Source organism: Schistocerca piceifrons, chromosome 1 (genome assembly GCF_021461385.2).
Source record: "Schistocerca piceifrons isolate TAMUIC-IGC-003096 chromosome 1, iqSchPice1.1, whole genome shotgun sequence".
Classification (NCBI taxonomy): domain Eukaryota; kingdom Metazoa; phylum Arthropoda; class Insecta; order Orthoptera; family Acrididae; genus Schistocerca; species Schistocerca piceifrons.
In genome coordinates, this window is record NC_060138.1 from 389,676,322 (window position 1) to 389,695,123 (window position 18,802).

Consider the following 18,802-nt stretch of genomic DNA (forward strand, 5'->3'; position numbering starts at 1 on the left):
GAAATTGTACAGAATAGGAAGTCGCAAAGTTACCAAGTTTACGTCACGTAAAAGTGTAGAACAGCTGCCAGTGATAGCCAATACTATAGAGAAATTCATAGCTGACGTAAAGATGAAACTTGCTGTTTATCCCCACAACTTCTGTTTATAATGCTGATCAGTCATGTTTTGTGAAAGAACTCTGTTCTCACTGCACTTTATCATTTCAGGGCGAAAAAAAAGATGGAGTCAGTTGCCCAATCAATGAATGCAATGACACATTCATATACGATAATGCCAGTGATAAGTATGAATGGTTTACTGTTTCCACAGCTGTATCTCTGTCTTCAAGAACCGCAAGGCAAATTATGACCAAAAATTAAAAAAATGGACTGTTTAGTTGCAAAAATCTTGTAATCAAACATATCAAAATCTGGAAAAATGGGAGAAAATAATTTTCAACATTTTGTTCAAAATGTATTCCTGCCATCTGCAAAGGCTAATTCATTGCTTTTGTTGGATTCATGGTCTGGATGTAATGATGCATCTGTTTTTTTGCGGAGGACGATGAAAAATCTGTAGATATAATGTGGATCCCACCTGCCACTACTAGTGCGATTCAACCTCTCGATAATGAATTTTTTCGACAGTCACAAGCATTTTTCAGAAAATTATTAGACAACATAATTTCTGATACCTCTCTCTCATTTCAGGTCTATCAGCGGAACAGTATTCTTAAGCTCCAGTCATTTGTGAAATACCAGTTTTCTTCGCCACGTTTTACGAATTTGATCAAGTATGCCAGGTATGCAGCGCAATATGCAGAACAACAACCGGGACCATTTCTGACTCCATCCCAGTTCTGTCTAAATAAAACTAGAGGTTACTCCTAAGTGACTGACTGCATCAATTTTTCCTTTGTCTGGTGTGCCTGGTGCAAGAAAAGTTTTTGTTTCTGTCGTCCAATAGAGACTTTGCGTTTTTGTGATGACTACAGGGAATAAACAAAGAACTGTTTCGGTAACAGTCAAACGTACAACATTCAAACGTTATTATAAGGAATGGCCTACAAGAATTGTTATAAAATGTAGTACAGCAAGACACATTTCATTTCAACACATTACGAGTCCTCATTGATGGAAGTCATCTGAGACATCAAACACTGCAATAATTTTATTTTCTCTGCTAGCCACTTTTATCAGAATTACATGTGCAAGAAATGAATTGTCGAAATGAAGTTATTCAAAAAAAATGTCTGTATAGCTTAAACCAAATTTTCACTGGAGCAAATAAGTTAACAAGCACGAGAAAAAGAGAATTCAGTCTGGTGTATCCAAAAGGCCTCTTGCAGTCTTTCAACTGGATGCCACTGCAGCTACTTACATGTCCCTAATCTTTCCTAGTTACCTAACTGGAAAATGGAGACCTGCCGTTTAACATGGAATCCGAACCACAGGTCTTTCGTGGCCACTCCAACATCTGTGAGAAGTGAATGTTCAATTAAAAGTCATAGTGAAAAAGCCGTGGTCGAAACGAGATTTGATCCTGCGCTCTGTGGATCACAAAGCGCACACTTTGCCACTAGACGATTTCCATATTTTATTTTTTTTTATTTTTAATAATATGACCATTAGACCTTACACGCATAGTGGAAACGAACGCTAACTGTGTCACCTCTTGAGATGATGCTCAACATCAGTAATTAGTGTTTATAAATTTCCCCTCAATGGTAATGAGAAGCCAGGGAAAAATGGCAGTGACATACAAGGAAAATTTTGGACCAGTGCTAAGTAGAGATGGATGCAATTCCGAGTAAGAAGCACGATCTCCACGCATGTCATGGTTCCATACAAGTTGAGACACTTAAATTCTTCCTCCTCTGCACCATTTTACATTATCCATCAAGAACAGTGAGCTTGCCATGCAAAATAACCCTTATTGAACAGCAAAGTTTCGCATTCTGGCTCTAACAAGATAAAATTGTATCCTGTATGCTGAATATTAGCTCCAAAAACTAAAAACTAATAACACAGTTTTCATACGCAATGTTCCCCACCTTGTGTTCTCTTCCGTTCCCTCTAGTATACACGATTCTATCCATATTAGTGAATTTTCTGCAAATGCTCATTCGTACATGTTCACTTCCATTCGTTCCATGATAAACCAGGCTTTAGGTGCTTAAAACTGATGTCTGTGAACTCCGAATAATTCTGCTATACGCTGCTCCGTGAGTGATTTGCCGAGTCGCATGCTATACAGGCAGGGCACTACAAACAGCTGTTATAAACTGTTCTTCACATGGGAAAAATGTGCAACTTCAACATTTTTTACAAAATACTTGCAGCGCCTCTTAGCAGCTAAAATTTTGGCTTCCATCAGCTCCAAACAAAAGTCATTATAAGTTGCTGATGGATTTAGTCACAATTTAATATTCTCCTTGCAATTTGGAATATGTCCAGTTGTCAGATGTTACAGTCTTATTATTACTATTATTACCAATTCTGTCATTTACTACAATATTACTACAATAAAACAAATACAATATTGCAATCTAAACAATGATACTAAAATGGATACTGTAGAAAACAAAGTTAAGAACTAGATTACAGCATACTTTAAAATTATAAGACAATCAACATTAGAACATAGTTTAGCAAAATAACAGGGTTGCTGCTGTTTTTATTGGCACTGAGTTGCAGCTCATGTAGACATTATTCTATTACCAGAGAAGTATTCTATAATACTGTACAAAGGTTGCTCTTTCAATACACACATTTTAGTTCTAATAGTTCGAATGGTAATGATTAAATATTCTTAAGTAGAGCATTAAATAATTTTAGGGTCACCATTGGGAAGCAGTGCTGTGTCTTAGTTAATCAATATGTGTACTGTCTTTAAAGTGAGTGCTCTGTTAATCAACTCTATCTGCAAGTCCAAAGATTTGTCTTTGTGTGAACACGGCAATTGTATCATCTGCAAACTGTAAGGAGTGCCCATTGGAGTCGGTGTCCTTAAAGAAAATTACGAACAGAGGCCCTATTATAGATCTCTGTGAAATCTGAGGCACAACATGTTTTTATTTCATTTCACCTGAGTCTGCTCACTGAACCGATACAATCTGCCACTTGTTATTTAAGTAGGATTTGAGTTTTTAGAACACATGATTTTAACTTGCTGAGAAGGGCCTTATGTGGGACACAATCAAATGCTTTACTAAGGTCACAAAGTAACACTGCTATAGATTCCTTTCCTTCAAAACCCTAACTTATATTTGCAACTAAGTACTGCAGTTGTCATTGACTTGCCCTTCTGAAAGCTGTGCTGCATATCGTAAAAGAGGTTATTTCCTTCAAAATAACCTCATAGCTGACCTCTCATTATGGACTCCATCACTGGTATTATAGATTTAGACCTGCAGCTTGACATTTCATGAGGATTACCTTTTTCGTAAAGTGCTACTGTAGATGCTACTTTCAGGAAGTCTGGAAATTCATTGGAATGGAGGCATTCATTTATTACTGCTGTCAGTGATTGAGCAGTTTCACACATTACTCTGTTTAAAATAGTACAGGACATGTTGTAAATATCAGGACTCCCTGAGTGTTTGTAATTTGTTTACTATTTTCATTGTGTCTTTTGGATACACTCCCTTCCATATTACCATGCTGCATTTATTTCCAAATTTCACAGCAACTGCAGGATCTGTTCCAAACTCTGGAATTTTGTCTACTGTGCTTTCCACTATGTTTATACAATATTCATCAACTTCATCTGGACCACAAGAAGCAGAGTGAGAGATGGGTTTTTGCCTATGTTCATTAACCAGATCCCAGCTGCCTTGCAAGAATCTGTGAGCTTCTCCCATAAATCTGAAATTTTTTTCCTTCTTTGCTTTTTCTACTTCTATTCCACACATCCTTTTGGACTCTAAATAATTGCAGTATAGTCTATCCTCAATGGCAATATCCCCAGTAGCTTTGGCTTTATCAATTAGTAGTCATACAATGCATTTTTTAAAACTAATCTAGAGGTATACCAGCTCTTTACTTTGACAATTTTCTGTGTGTATTTTGACTTGGCAAATGCATCTCTCTTGAGTTTTGGTGGAACATTTTCATCAAATTTGGCTTTAGGAGCCTGGAACATGAAACAACATATCATTTCAGTTCTTCAGACATTCCATGCCAATCTGTAGAATGACACTGCACTTTTGAAATCAACTAAATTTTTCTTTACAATAATCTTACTTCCAAAGACATAATTTGAAAGCCAGTTGGGAATTTGTTGGGTTGTGTGCTTACTGAGCCTGTCCATAGCTTCATGGTTACTGCAATGTGATTTGCATGCAAAGGGTCAACCACACTTACTTTGTAGCCCCAACTCTGTAGGTTCATGACAGCTGTATGAAGACATACAACATCTCTTGTTGGTAAATAACTTGCCACAAATAGTCCATAGCTGCTTACTAAGATCACAGAAGCTCTTTCTTTGTCACTACCTTACCCAATCTGAATGCTGAAGTATCCACATAAGGCAATTTTTGCTCCTAAGCGCACTAGATGACACAAACAGCTTCCCATTTTGCTGATGAAGTTTGCATCTAGTAGCCCCAGACAAGGCAATTCTAGAGCCAAGCCCACACAGAGTTACATCAGTTTTCTTAGCACTTAGCTTTCTATCTGCATACATACACACACTACCATGGGCAGAAGTTTCTCTAACCATGCTTTCACCATTTCCAGTTATTCAATATGCCCATAGTATTCTATTTGTGGTTGGGCTAGCCAGTCATGACATAGACATAATACATCAGGTCTCACTTCCATCAATAAACAATGGTAGTTTATAAAGTTTTGTCCTAAGGTACAGCACATTTGCACTGGCTATAACAAATCCTGCAATTTTTCAGTGGTGACATTTACTTTTCTGTGCATCCTCTGGAATAAAAAAGTCTTATCACAACTTTCTTGGGCCATATATTATCCATTATTTTAAGTAAAAATGAATACCAGTTTTGAAGCTATTATTCAATCCCTTCATTTATCAGTTTTTCAACTGTAAAACTGTTGTGATTCAGGGAAAGTGTGTTATAAGAAGTTCACTATGTCATTGATTTAATATTATCAAATCCATTCATATCAAAATTCACCCCATAGACTTTTGTTACCACCCTTTTCTTCTTGTCAACCATTGCCATGCCTGTTAAAAATAACTAACACGCGTTGCGAGGTGCAGTAGTAGTGGTAATCCTGACCAGGCCATGAAAGAAAGGAAGAATAGATATAACATTTTATTAACAACAAAGGCTTTTAGAGGGCACACGCTCAGACCAGGGGAGGAATATAGCTATGTCTCTTTTAAAGGAATCACAGCTTGCCCATCATAATTAGGCCACTTAATTTTCTGTGGCTTAGGCGTAGGCTATAAACGCATTCACAATCTCAATCAGTCACACTGAAAATCAAAAAAGTCTTCAAAATTAATTATTTCAGTTTCATGCATTAATGATAAGTGTGTTGGGCAGTTTTGTTGGTGTACACAAGTATGCCTTATAAAATAGTGACTGTGCTATATTTATGACAAAAATAAATTGACTTACTATGCTACACATAGACAAACACAGTATTCTGTAATTTATGGTACACAAAGAAGCCCAATCTCTGCATTTCTTACAACACTTCCACAATAAACCAATACTTGCAGAAAAACTAAAAGGATACTCAACACGACTGATACACGTGTTCGTGTATTTGGATCTATTTGTATTTTTCCAACATACAACTGTGGCACTCCACCATCCTCAATGATCTGCCGTAAGCTTACCTAAAACAAAATTAGACATTTTCTATACATGTAAGAATGAGATTTAAACAACGTTTAATGACTGTAATGTAATATACAATCTCTGCTCCCTGATGAAATTAATGCAGTTATACTAATTTGACAATATTATGCATTTAACAGTGTCTTCAGTATCACCACCAGACTCATGTACATCAGATGAAGATGATGTTTGCAGTCGAAGGATTCATGGAATGTCATGCACATTGGGTAGTGCCTCCGGAGTCTTAGCTTTCTTGGTCAAACACAGACACTGAAGTTAGTTACAAACTATCACAAACCCATATCTTTTGTACTTGGCCAATGCTCACTTTCCATAAGGGTTAAATTCTTCGCACAATTAAGCTCTTAAGTTTCCATGTTTATCCTTGACTGTGACTCTTAGCTCTCCAGTTAGGTTGACACCATATGTTTTTTTCAAGCACGTTGTGGTACTCTGCACTCCTTCCAAGTGCTACCACCTTGTTATTTGAGAAGTAACAGTCAGCAACAAGGGTGGGATGTACCAGTTCACCGTTTGCCATTCGGGGTAGCTTCAGCTCTAGGAATGTTCCAGCATTTCCTTGGGCAACTTATCAAAGAAATTCTGCTCTGTGTCAAGAATTTGGATGACATTTGAGTCACTGGCTCCATGAGAGAACAGCATTTGCCAAATTAGCAAGCAGCTTGTTAGCAACTGCTGGAAAATATACTGTGTTGCAGATTATTGCTCCTAGAGTGCAGTACATAGGGCATGTGTTAAGAAAGGATGGTCTAGTACCAATTGCAGAGCATTTTGCAGCTATAGAAAATTTGCCAGTTCCCTAGAATATCAGGAGTTAGTCAGTTTTGGAGAATATGAATCCATATGCAAAATTCTCCATGGGATGCTCACCTTAGTCATCCATTGAATCACTTTTGCAAGAAAGGAGTGAAATTTTGTTTGGTTAGAGGCATATGGGCTAGCACTGTAGAAACTAAAGCAAAACCGCTGCTCTGTCCCTTGTTTGGTCACATTCACCCCTGGCAAACCTTTGACACTGGCCAGTAATCCATCTCCGTACAGTGCTAGCATTGTGATCTATCTCAGAAATATCAATGGCCGAGAGTTGCCTACTGCATTCATCTCTAAGCAAAGAGAAATTAGTCTCAGATTGAGGAGGCGGCACTTGCAATCATATAAGGAGCGAAAATGTTGCATGTTTTCTTGTACAGAATTAAATGCCACCTCCTTACAGACAATAAGCCACTCATCTCATTGTTTGCTTTGGTCCAAGCTCCCTAACAGAATCTTACAGCTTTTACAGTGCTGCATCTTGTTTCTGAGTAATTACTGCTACGACATTCACTACATGCCCACCTCACAGCAAGCAAATGCGGAAGCTTTGTCATGGTTAACAGTGGGTCCTGACATTAACTTTGACAAGGAGGCAATCAGTTTTGCATTGGACCAGAACTTTCAGCATACTCTCAACAAATTTCCTTTGACAGAACAGGAAGTCACAGCAGTTACAATTGAAGATCCATTATTATGCAGAGTAATTCCAGAAGCCCATCATGGATGACAGCAATGTTTTCCCATGGGGTCAGACCAAGCACTCCAGATGTATTTCACACTTCATGATAGCATCAACATTGTAGAAGATATCCTACTGTTAGCTACAGAAGATTGGGACTGCCATATAGTAATTGTACCATCATTGTAAGAACACATTCTGCAGGAGATACACTCCAAGCAGAGATGTCACACATGAAAGCGATGTTTCTATTGGTAATAATTAATCACACTATCAAGCAGTGCGCCCACAACAAGACAGCTATGCTACAAAAATGTTCTTCATGGCCCATGTTACAGCACATGTGGACTTCACTGGTCCTTTCTCAGGGGTCAATTGGCAACTATACCATAAGTAGCACAAGTCAAACAATGGAAAATCCAGGATAGAATGTAACAATATTAGAGAAGGAAAGTTGCTTCTCATCATATAGTGGAGATGCTGAGTCGCAGATAGGCACAACAAAAAGATTCACACAATTATAGCTTTCGGCCATTCAGGCCTTTGTAAACCACACACACACACACACACACACACACACACACACACACACAAACGCAACTCGCACAAACGACTGCAGTCTCAGGCAACTGAAACCACATAAGAGGCACAAGTGTTGCACACGTTGGGCAGTACCTCTGAAGTCTTAGCTTTTCTGGTTCAACCACACTGACTCTGTAGTCAATTGCATCCTAACACAAGGCAGAGTCTTTTTTACTCAGCCTATGCTCATTTTGTGTAAGTGTTCAAGTCTTTGCACTATCGCAGTCTTACAGTTTCCCTGTTGGTCCCTGATGATGCCTCCTAATACACTGCTCACAGGTTAGTTTGACAGCAACATTTTTTGCAGGTGTCACATGTCGTATTCCACGCACTTCCCAAAGTATTTTTCATCGATGTTATCATCTTGCTAACTGAGACGTAACAGCCTGCACCAAAATGCAGCAGGAAAATGGTTTGATTTATGAAGTTTTCTTGTTGTGACTGATCAATCAACAGCGTTTATTGTTTCTTTTAAAGTCATTAAGTGAGTTGACCATTTAATTTCATATCTACTACAGTGGGAAATGATTTGTGATATGTTCATTAAGATTTCGCTGGACATCTCACTTCGGAGTTGGAAAATACTGAAATGTAACTTCAACACAGACAATGGGGCACAGGAAAATAAATATGTATGAAAGGACATAACAGACAATAGGAATTGAAGTTTTGTACCTCACATTCCTGTTGGAGTCCAGCCAGTAAGCACACAAGACCACTGTTCAAGGCACATGAAGCTGAATAGGCCAGTCGTCTAAATACTGCAAGACGGGACAGTTTAATTGGCAGCAAACCCAAAAACTAATATGAGGTACAAACCTACTTTAACAGCTCATCACTAAAATCATTCACGGTTGCCACAAGTTTCCCCAAGTGAAATTCCTTGATATTTCCCCGATTTCAAGACAAGTCTTATGTAAGCAAAAATCTTAAGTACTAACATCAACATCCTCTGTAACGAGTTGTTTTTAGATGGAGAAAGCAAGCCAAATGGTACATGTGTTTCATTAAGACCACTGATGTTATTTTATTCCAATACAATGAAATGCATCTGGTGATAAAAATGCGCACTTCCTTGGAGTCGCAAGACAGATTTAAAATACCTTCACTGATTTCAGAAATAACCTTTGAAAAAAGTAAGCTTCTTGAAAGAAGCACATAAGGTGGGGAAGAATAGCGGAAACCAACACTGTACGCGACCGCTAATAAAATTTGCTTCTATTATGTTCGTTATTGTTGGTTATTACCCACTGAGTTATATCTATTATTTTACAGGTATTTTGGGATTTTCTTTTGAGAAATGTCTGAGTATAGAGCGTACAAACTGCCTGTGACTGACTATTTTCTTCTTCTTATTGTTCATACTTTCCAACACAAACTACTTTTTAAGTGCCAACATATACTAGAACAAATAAAATTTCTATAAAACACCACACTACACAACATACTTGCAGTGAGACAGTTGCAATACCTGAAGTCCAGAGCCCATGGCCACTGGTCTGCTGAAGAGGACCGCAGTCCTGAAGAGGATCGCAGTCCTGTGTCCACGGATAAAGCATGAAAATCTGCTGCATTACACCACACACAAACTGAGCTGGCCTTTGGGCAGATTGTTGTTGTTGTGGTCTTCATGCCTGAGACTGGTTTGATGCAGCTCTCCATGCTAATCTATCCTGTGCAAGCTCCTTCATCTCCCAGTATCTACTGCAACCTACATCCTTCTGAATCTGCTTAGTGTATTCATCTCTTGGTCTCCCTCTATGATTTTTACCCTCCACGCTGCCCTCCAATGCTAAATTTGTGATCCCTTGATGCCTCAGGACATGTTCTACCAACGGATCCCTTCTAGTCAAGTTGTGCCACAAACTTCTCTTCTCCCCAATCCTATTCAGTACCTCCTCATTAGTTACGGGACCTAACCACCTAATCTTCAACATTCTTCTGTAGCACCACATTTCGAAAGCTTCTATTCTCTTCTTGTCCAAACTATTTATTGTCCATGTTTCACTTCCATACGTGGCTACACTCCATACAAATACTTTCAGAAACGACCTCCCGACACTTAAATCTATACTCGATGTTAACAAATTTCTCTTCTTCAGAAACGCTTTCCTTGCCATTGCCAGTCTACATTTTATATCCTCTTTACTTCGACCATCATCAGTTATTTTGCTCCCCAAATAGCAAAACTCCTTTATTACTTTAAGTGTCTCATTTCCTAATCTAATTCCTCAGCATCACCCGACTTAATTCGACTACATTCCATTATCCTTGTTTTGCTTTTGTTGATGTTCATCTTATATCCTCCTTTCAAGACACTGTCCATTCCATTCAACTGCTCTTCCAAGGCCTTTGCTGTCTCTGACAGAATTACAATGTCAACGGCGAACCTCAAAGTTTTTATTTCTTCTCCATGGATTTTAATACCTACTCCAAATTTTTCTTTTGTTTCCTTTACTGCTTGCTCAATATAGAGATTGAATAACATCGGGGAGAGGCTACAACCCTATCTCACTCCCTTCCCAACCACTGCATCCCTTTCATGCCCCTCGACTCTTATAACTGCCATCTGGTTTCTGTACAAATTGTAAATAGCCTTTCGCTCCCTGTATTTTACCGCTACCACCTTTAGAATTTGAAAGAGAGTATTCCAGTCAACATTGTCAAAAGCTTTCTCTAAGTCTACAAATGCTATAAACGTAGGTTTGCCTTTCCTTAATCTTTCTTCTACGATAAGTCGTAGGGTCAGTATTGCCTCACGCGTTCCAATAATTCTACGAAATCCAAACTGATCTTCTCCGAGGTCGCCTTCTACCAGTTTTTCCATTCGTCTGTAAAGAATTTGTGTTAGTATTTTGCAGCCGTGACTTATTAAACTGGTAGTTCGGTAATTTTCATATCTGTCAACACCTGCTTTCTTTGGGATTGGAATTATTATATTCTTCTTGAAGTCTGAGGGTATTTCGCCTGTCTCGTACATCTTGCTCACCAGATGGTACAGTTTTGTCAGGACTGGCTCTCCCAAGGCTGTCAGTAGTTCTAATGGAATGTTGTCTACTCCCGGGGCCTTGTTTCGACTCACGTCTTTCAGTGCTCTGTCAAGCTCTTCATGCAGTATCGTATCTCCCATTTCATCTTCATCTACATCCTCTTCCATTTCCATAATATTGTCCTCAAGTACATCGCCCTTGAATAGACCCTCTATATACTCCTTCCACCTTTCTGCTTTCCCCTCTTTGCTTAGAACTGGGTTTCCATCTGAGCCCTTGATAATCATACAAGTGGCTCTCTTTTCTCCAAAGGTCTCTCTAATTTTCCTGTAGGCTGCATCTATCTTACCCCTAGTGAGATAAGCCTCCACATTCTTACATTTGTCCTCTAGCCACGCCTGCTTAGCCATTTTGCACTTCCTGTCGATCTCATTTTTTAGACGTTTGTATTCCTTTTTGCCTGCTTCATTTACTGCATTTTTATATTTTCTCCTTTCATCAATTAAATTCAATATTTCTTCTGTTACCCAAGGATATCTACTAGCCCTCGTCTTATTGCCTACTTCATCCTCTGCTGCCTTCACTGCTTCATCCCTCAAAGTTACCCATTCTTCTTCTACTGTATTTCTTTCCCCCATTCCTGTCAATTGTTCCCTTATGCTCTCCCTGAAACTCTGTACAACCTCTGGTTCTTTCAGTTTATCCAGGTCCCATCTCCTTAAATTCCCACCTTTTTGGGCAGATTGGTGAGGCTAAATTCGACGGGCGGTGCCTGCACATAAGTGGGACCTAAATGGCTTTAGATTGGCAGGCCCGATCCATTACAGATACCCTCAGAAATGGCCTGCAGTTTTGGCCCCTCACAGAAATCCACTCGTGTGGCCAGCTATTCATGAGCCACAGAGAGCATGTAGATGAAATGAGACCATGGTGATCAATCCATGCAACAGATAACTTGTTCAAATACTCTGAGAATTAATAATAACGAGGACAGGTAGCAATTCACCATGAATATGATTGCTGAGCCACAAACAGGCACATAGAAAAGACAATCGCACTCTCACAACTAAATTTTCAGGCATAGCGTTTGACAGAAAACGAGAGTGTGCACACACACACACACACACACACACACACAAAGTCATGGACACACGACCACCGCCTCTGGCCATTGCGTCTACAGTCTCACAATCAGATCCAAACAAACCACTCCTCATGCCTTCCTGCCTCTCATCAGCAGCTGCCAGGCTAGCACCAAGAAGTAGTGGCAGCACTAACTGCAAGCTGAGGGGAGTGGTAGGAAGGGGAGAAGCAGTAGTAATGAGTGAGTAGGGAAATGGCACCTGTAACTCAGCTACACCAAGCCAGCAACGATGCACAACATCTCAGTAAACAAACCATTTCATCTTAGACAAAAAATGAAATTTTTCCAGTGTTTTTTTCTTTTTTTTTTCAAATTTCCCTGATGTGTTTGAAATTCCATGATATTCCCTGATTTCCAGAACCTGTGGCAACCCTGTTATTTCAAGTAACCTAGACAGGACTACTCAATAACCGTAGCTTCACCTCACTGATTGATAACCTGTCACATGCCAAATAGAAATGAAAAGATCTGTCAATTGATTATATAATCTACACTGCTTAAAAATATCTCTTCACAATTTTAAGGCATATTAAATACAAATTATGTGCTGTTACATGCTCTTTATGAAACAAAGATATTACATGAAACAATTGTCAATCAGCTCTGATCAACAGAGTATCATCAGGATACCTCAAAAATTGAACGGGCACACTCAAAAGGTACAAAACTAATTCTTTTTGCTGTAGGTGCAAACTGATAGAAGGAAGTGTGGCAGTTTACATGCACAACTCTCTTAGGTTGTAGTAAGTAAGTGAACACAACATTAAACAAAATTTATAATGTGGCTACGAAGATTTTGCAACTGAGTCCTTTCACAAAAAGTTCTAGGTTTGCTTGCTGTGTCAAGTTCTGATAAAATTTCAAGCTTTCAATAACAGCCTCCAACATCTTTATGCGGGGATAAAACTGACTGTCTTGACTGGCAAGGCTCCCACTTTATATCCACAAGACAGCATCTGATTGGCTGAATTAAGTCACGGTCAACTCAGAAATGGCTTGTTCCCATGTGGCACTCTCTACATTCAAATATGTTGTTTCTGCTCTCTATCTAGCTTGCTTGCAGCGCCAGCCCTCACATCAGGCGGTAAACCACAAGAAGTCTTCCTATGTGCTTTTTCTTTATGAAGTGCAGGCTTCCATGCATTCCTAAGTGCAAAGGCCACGTCTCTATTGAAGTTGTTTTAACAAAGTCTAATTTAAACTGCTTCCCCGTTCACAGAGTCCCAATAGATCGATGCACGACCAAGTATTCTTGCTTGTTCAAACACAAATCTTGTGCTTGTTTAACGGGCTATGCTCTGCCACTACCGATTTATCCAAATAACTGTATTTAAGGTGACACATGCTGGACGCGGTGTTCAGCAACAGTGCGTACAAATCGGCCGACATAATTTTTGCCACACTCTTAAGAAGTGTTATAAATCCCTGGCATTCTCAGGTGGAGATTATCCTGGGACTGGTTGCAAGATCTCTCTAATTTTTCTAGGTGGCTGGAAGATTGGTGTGATCCCTTGCCTGTTTAGGACTCTACCTATCTTGGTAGTTATTGTACCATAGAATGAAAGCCACGCTACGTGTTGGTCCTCTTGGCTTGTTTGAACAGCATTGCATCTTGGTTTACTTGACAGCTTTGATCCAATATCACTGACAGAATACCCATTGTTTCTGGACACCATCGTAAGATGACTGATCTCAGAGCCTACGTGGTCATTGTCCAAAATAGTCCTTGGCTCTGAACTAAGGTGTTCAGCACAGCTCTATTCTGGATGGTGAAAGCTACATCCGTTGAGATCCAGATCTGTATGTATTCATTTCCTGTACATCCATCTGATTTCCGTTCAACAGACACATCTAAGAAAGGTAACTTCCCATCTTTCTCCACCTTCACTGCAGGTTCGCTGGAGAGCTTCTGTAAACTTTGGAAGTTAGGAGACAAGGTACTGCTATAATTAACCATCGCTGACATCACATTAAAAATTTACAAATGTTTCTTCTCATAATGCAGATGAGGATAGGGTCCAATGAAGACATGGTCAGACTTGATGTGCTCTCCCTGTTTACAAACGTACCAGCAGATGATACATAAAAAGCTTTGGCCGCTCATATCTCCCCTTATATTTTGAAATCATTTCAGTAACCTTTGAGGTCCCCTTATTTCTTGTACAATGGAAATTACTAACAACTGATGGAACAGCCATGGTTCAGCACTGTCACCTGCCATAGCTAACTTTTTCATGGAAGATTTTGAAAAACAAGTGTTGAACAATGCTCCCTTCCAGCCTTCTGCTTCTTCAAATATGATGACGATACATTTTTAATCTGGCTGCATGGCCTGAGGTGCTGCATCAGTTCACTGACAGCTTGAATGGGAGATATCCTAGCAAGATTTACAGTGGAGGTGGAGGACAGGAAGTTACCTCTCTTAGATATGTGTGCTGAACAGAAATAAGATGGATGACAAGGCCATTCTACATTTAAAAAAACTGGTACCTACAGATCTGTATCTCAATGGGCATAGCTTTCACCATCCAACTCAGATGAGAGCTATGCTGAACACATTAGCTAACACAGTCAGGACTACTTCAGACAAGGGCCGCATCGGCTCGAGATAAATCATCTAACAACGGTGTTTAGAAGCTACGCGTAATCTGCCAATGATCATGCTGTCAAGGAAACGAAGACGTGATGCCATTTAAACAAGCCAAAAGGACCAACAAATAGTGTGGCTTCCATTCTGTGGTGCTAAAACTACCAATACAAGTAGACTCCTAAACAGGAAATGAATCAGACCAGTCTTCCAGTTACCAACAAAAATTAAAGAAATATTGCGACCAATCAAGGATAATCTCGGCCTGACAGCACCGGGGATTTGTAACATTTCTTGCGAGTGTGGTGAAAATTATGTGGGTCAGTCTGTGTGGACTGTTACCAATCGGTGTCTCGAGCATCAGTGTCACCTTAAATACACGTATTTGCATAGTTCAGTAGCAGCAAAGTACGGCCTGTTAAATAAGCACAAGACTGTGTTTGGACAAAGGAGAATGCTTGCTCAGCTACTGGGACTGATCAGGGAAGCAGTTAAAAGACTTTGTGAAGACAGTGTCAATAGAAACACTGGCTGTACATTTAGCAATCCATGGAAGCATGCACTCGATAAAGGAAAAGCACAGAGGAAGGCTTCTCACAGTTCACCGCCTGATCTGAGGGATGGTGCTGCAAGCAACACTGGATAAAGAGACCAAAAAGAATATATGGACATAGAGACTGCTACCTCAGTACACGATATTCCCAGTGCTGACATCACAACATAATACAGCCAATCAGATGCCATCCAGTGCATATAAAAATGGGAGCCTTTCCTCTCCACGGTAGTCATTTTTACCCCGAACGATGATGACAGAGGTAATCATTGAAAGCTTGGAATTTTATCAGAATTTGACACAGCAAGTAAACTGAGAACTTTTTATGAAAAATTTAGAATGTTTTGCATCCAAAGTACAGCTATAAACACAGCCCCGCTTTATTATAACATTTTACTGCACACAAAAAGGAAATATTACATACAAAATATTACACTACAGACAACAATGAAATGTTAATGCCAACTTTCTATCAAATAAAGAAACTTAAGACAGATTTGTTACTGCCTGGTTTAATTTAATTTCTGAGCTTATTTTGAATATTAGATTGCACAGATGGTTATTAACCATCTGTTACTAGACCCTAAATATTATGAAACTGTAAAAACATGCTACAATAAATTGTGTGTGTGTGTGGAGGGGGGGGGGAGGGGGGGGGAGAGAGAGAGAGAGAGAGATCATGATGGTTAAACTCAACTTCATTACATGGAAAATAATTAATGCTAATATCTAAAATATCAACAGAGCAGAGGTAGGAACATCACCAAGAAACCATAGTGCATACAAAATTTAAATTATTTCTCAAACATACTTCTCCAACACCTTCAAGTCAGTAATGTGTGCAACAAAGAATGAGACCTTATTCTGGTAAGGCTACATGGAAAATAATTAATGTTCATCTGAGCACTGTAATATTCTACAAGTTATACTGGTAAACACAATGTCCCTTCTTGTGCGTTTCATTGTCCTTAAGCTGTTTATGCTACGATGAGTTAGACTACTAGTTATAATTCCTCAAGAAAGGCAGTATCTACTCCTACACCACTCTAGCTTTCCTGACCAGCGGTCCCATAAGCATTCAAGAAACAGTTGAAGCTCTTATTTCAGAATTCAATTAACGAGTTCAATGAAAATGCTGAAAGTTATAATCTGGTCTGATACAATGAAGCAGATAGTTTTGAGCTACCAGTAGTTCTACACCTATCACAACCATTTTATAGCTGTCAGTAGAAACTTAGCAGTCACAGCTTTCCACAGTAAGAAGATAGATAGGCACTGACTGTGTATACATGGATTCAATGTAGTGCAGCACCTGAGAAAATAACTGAACATTATGGGGAACGAAATAACAATTTTTAAATAATTCAATGAAAAAAATAAATAAATAAATAAAAAATCAAGTGTCATACAGCATTAATCACCTTGAAACCTCTGAACAAATTACAAGTACGTCAAAAAACAAACTTTACATGTTAAAACTTTAAAGAATATATTGACTACCCCCATTCACAATTAGCATTACCCTGATGGATTGCGTAGTGAGAATGTTCCATCCATCTTTTGATGGTCAGTAATACAATGAACTCTACCAAGAACATCCTCAACATCAGTCCATAAATGCCACAGACTCACTCACGCCAAAAACGCCCATACTATAAAATACTAGTTGATATTACAAACAACATACAACAAACAGTGATAAGGACAGCTCACAACTGACAGCTGTTGCTACTAATTGTTGACCTTTATTCAACCAAGGATCATCTCGCAATGATATGGGAATTTTCACATGAACCAATAATGCAACATAAAATGCTTTACGAGAATAGAAGTGAACAGAAAAATGTAACAAAAAAAAAAACTAAAAGGGCCTATTTCCAGAGCAAATGAGAATTTAGGATATCACAGAACACTCACAACATGTCATATCAAGCCAGACTAAGAGATTAAAGATGGTTCCTCACAAAGCCAAATACAATTTGTCGTCCGAGCATTCAAATTTCACGCAATTTCTTGGGAGAGAAAAAAGACGATACATAGATGATGGTACTATATTCATACTTTAGATAATCTCGTGATTTAAAAGAATTTAAAAAAGAAGAAAATAATGTGAATGAGGAAATAAGTTTTGAAATGAGGGAAATAAAAGGCTTTGAAATGCAGTTTGGTGGTTGGCCTGAACAGAATTTCAATCAATTGATGCTGTACTACAGATCTATAGCCTGGTGTTATAGCACTGGCTTTAAAAGTTTTACTCACCAATTCATTAATGTTACTGAAGAGGAAGACATAATTAAAAAGCCCAGACTCCTCTACACAAAAACTCACAGATTTTTAAAAAAATATATCAGTAAGTCTTCACACCATGTTTGAGTTATATTAATTTTTTACTTGAAAATTTGCATGTTTTCCAAAGCAGATACCTGTTAAATTCCTCACAGCACCATATATTACACACTATACTCACAAAATGTAGAGTTAAGTAAGTGTGATACCACAAATTCTAACATTGCATCTTTCCGATAAACACACCATTTTTGCATAACGATAATTTACTTACTGGCAACCACGCGACTGGGAAATCGTATCGTAAGTAGTTGTCACTTATGAGTCTGTAGCACATGTGAAACAATGGCCCATAAGGCCGAAGGAAGTGGTAAATTATCTCATACTCATGCGGACTTTGATTCTTATAAATCGAATGCAGTCCCCATCCACAATGATCGGCTGAACCAAAAATACTTTCCAATATCAATGGATATACCATCTGCATTTCTTTGAAAGTACATTCCTTCATAATTCTACCTAGTTCTTCGCATCTCTGCTCCAATGGCAGTCCAAAGACAGTCTGAAGGCGTCCCTGTAAAATATTAATAGTTTATACGAGAATATTTTAATAAATTTACTCTGTAGACAACACTTTTAACTTACGTAAACTTACGTTTTCTCGAGTAATGTCCATCATACGCCCGCAAATTATGACACAATTTACTTTATCACAGTTTACAGAAATGCGCAGTGGTACATATACATATGCTTGATTTCTTATGCAGCAATGTGCACAAGACCACTATTAAAATGCCTTTACATTTAAATTAGGCGCGCTCCACAACACTATTGTGTACAAGTGGAAGACATATTGCAATTCAAAGAACTTTATCCTGACTCTCGAAGACAGCACAGTCTAACGGGTATCTGCACAGGTTCCGTATTTGCCAAACCAACTCTTTATATTCGAACGACCCTCAAGCAACAATAGCTGGATGATGATATCTCAAGATGAGTTTCCACAGGCATGAATTTTTTACACGTGCACCCCTCGACAGTACCACACTTGTGAATCAACTTCATGTGGAAACACCCCACTTCCACTCTATCATACTAACTTTTGCGTCAATTACGAAAGTTGGAAAACATGCTACTTTCATGCACGATGTCGCTCCTTCCACTATCGCATACGAGCATCATAAACTGCCAATAGTTAGAGCATATTGTTCGTAATATATATTAATGACTTGCCATTCTATATTCATACTAGTTCTTTTTGCTGATGATACAACTATAGTAGTCACATCCGATAAACAAGAATTACCCGAGGAAATTGTAAACAATGTCTTTCAGAATATTATT

The 18,802-nt window shown here is 38.7% G+C and overlaps 1 protein-coding gene across 1 annotated transcript in view; it reads right to left on the minus strand.

Moving 5' to 3' along the window:
* Positions 1-18,309, minus strand: part of LOC124787095 (sphingomyelin phosphodiesterase 4) — a 205,221-nt gene extending 186,912 nt beyond the window's left edge. The window contains exons 1-3 of the mRNA XM_047254312.1: positions 18,114-18,309; positions 17,733-18,032; positions 5,700-5,802 (exon numbers count right to left, since the gene is read on the minus strand). Coding sequence (XP_047110268.1) covers positions 5,700-5,802; positions 17,733-18,032; positions 18,114-18,137 — 427 coding nt within the window. The 5' untranslated portion in view covers positions 18,138-18,309. The remainder of the gene's footprint in view (positions 1-5,699; positions 5,803-17,732; positions 18,033-18,113) is intronic.
* Between the last annotated feature and the right edge of the window lie 493 nt (positions 18,310-18,802).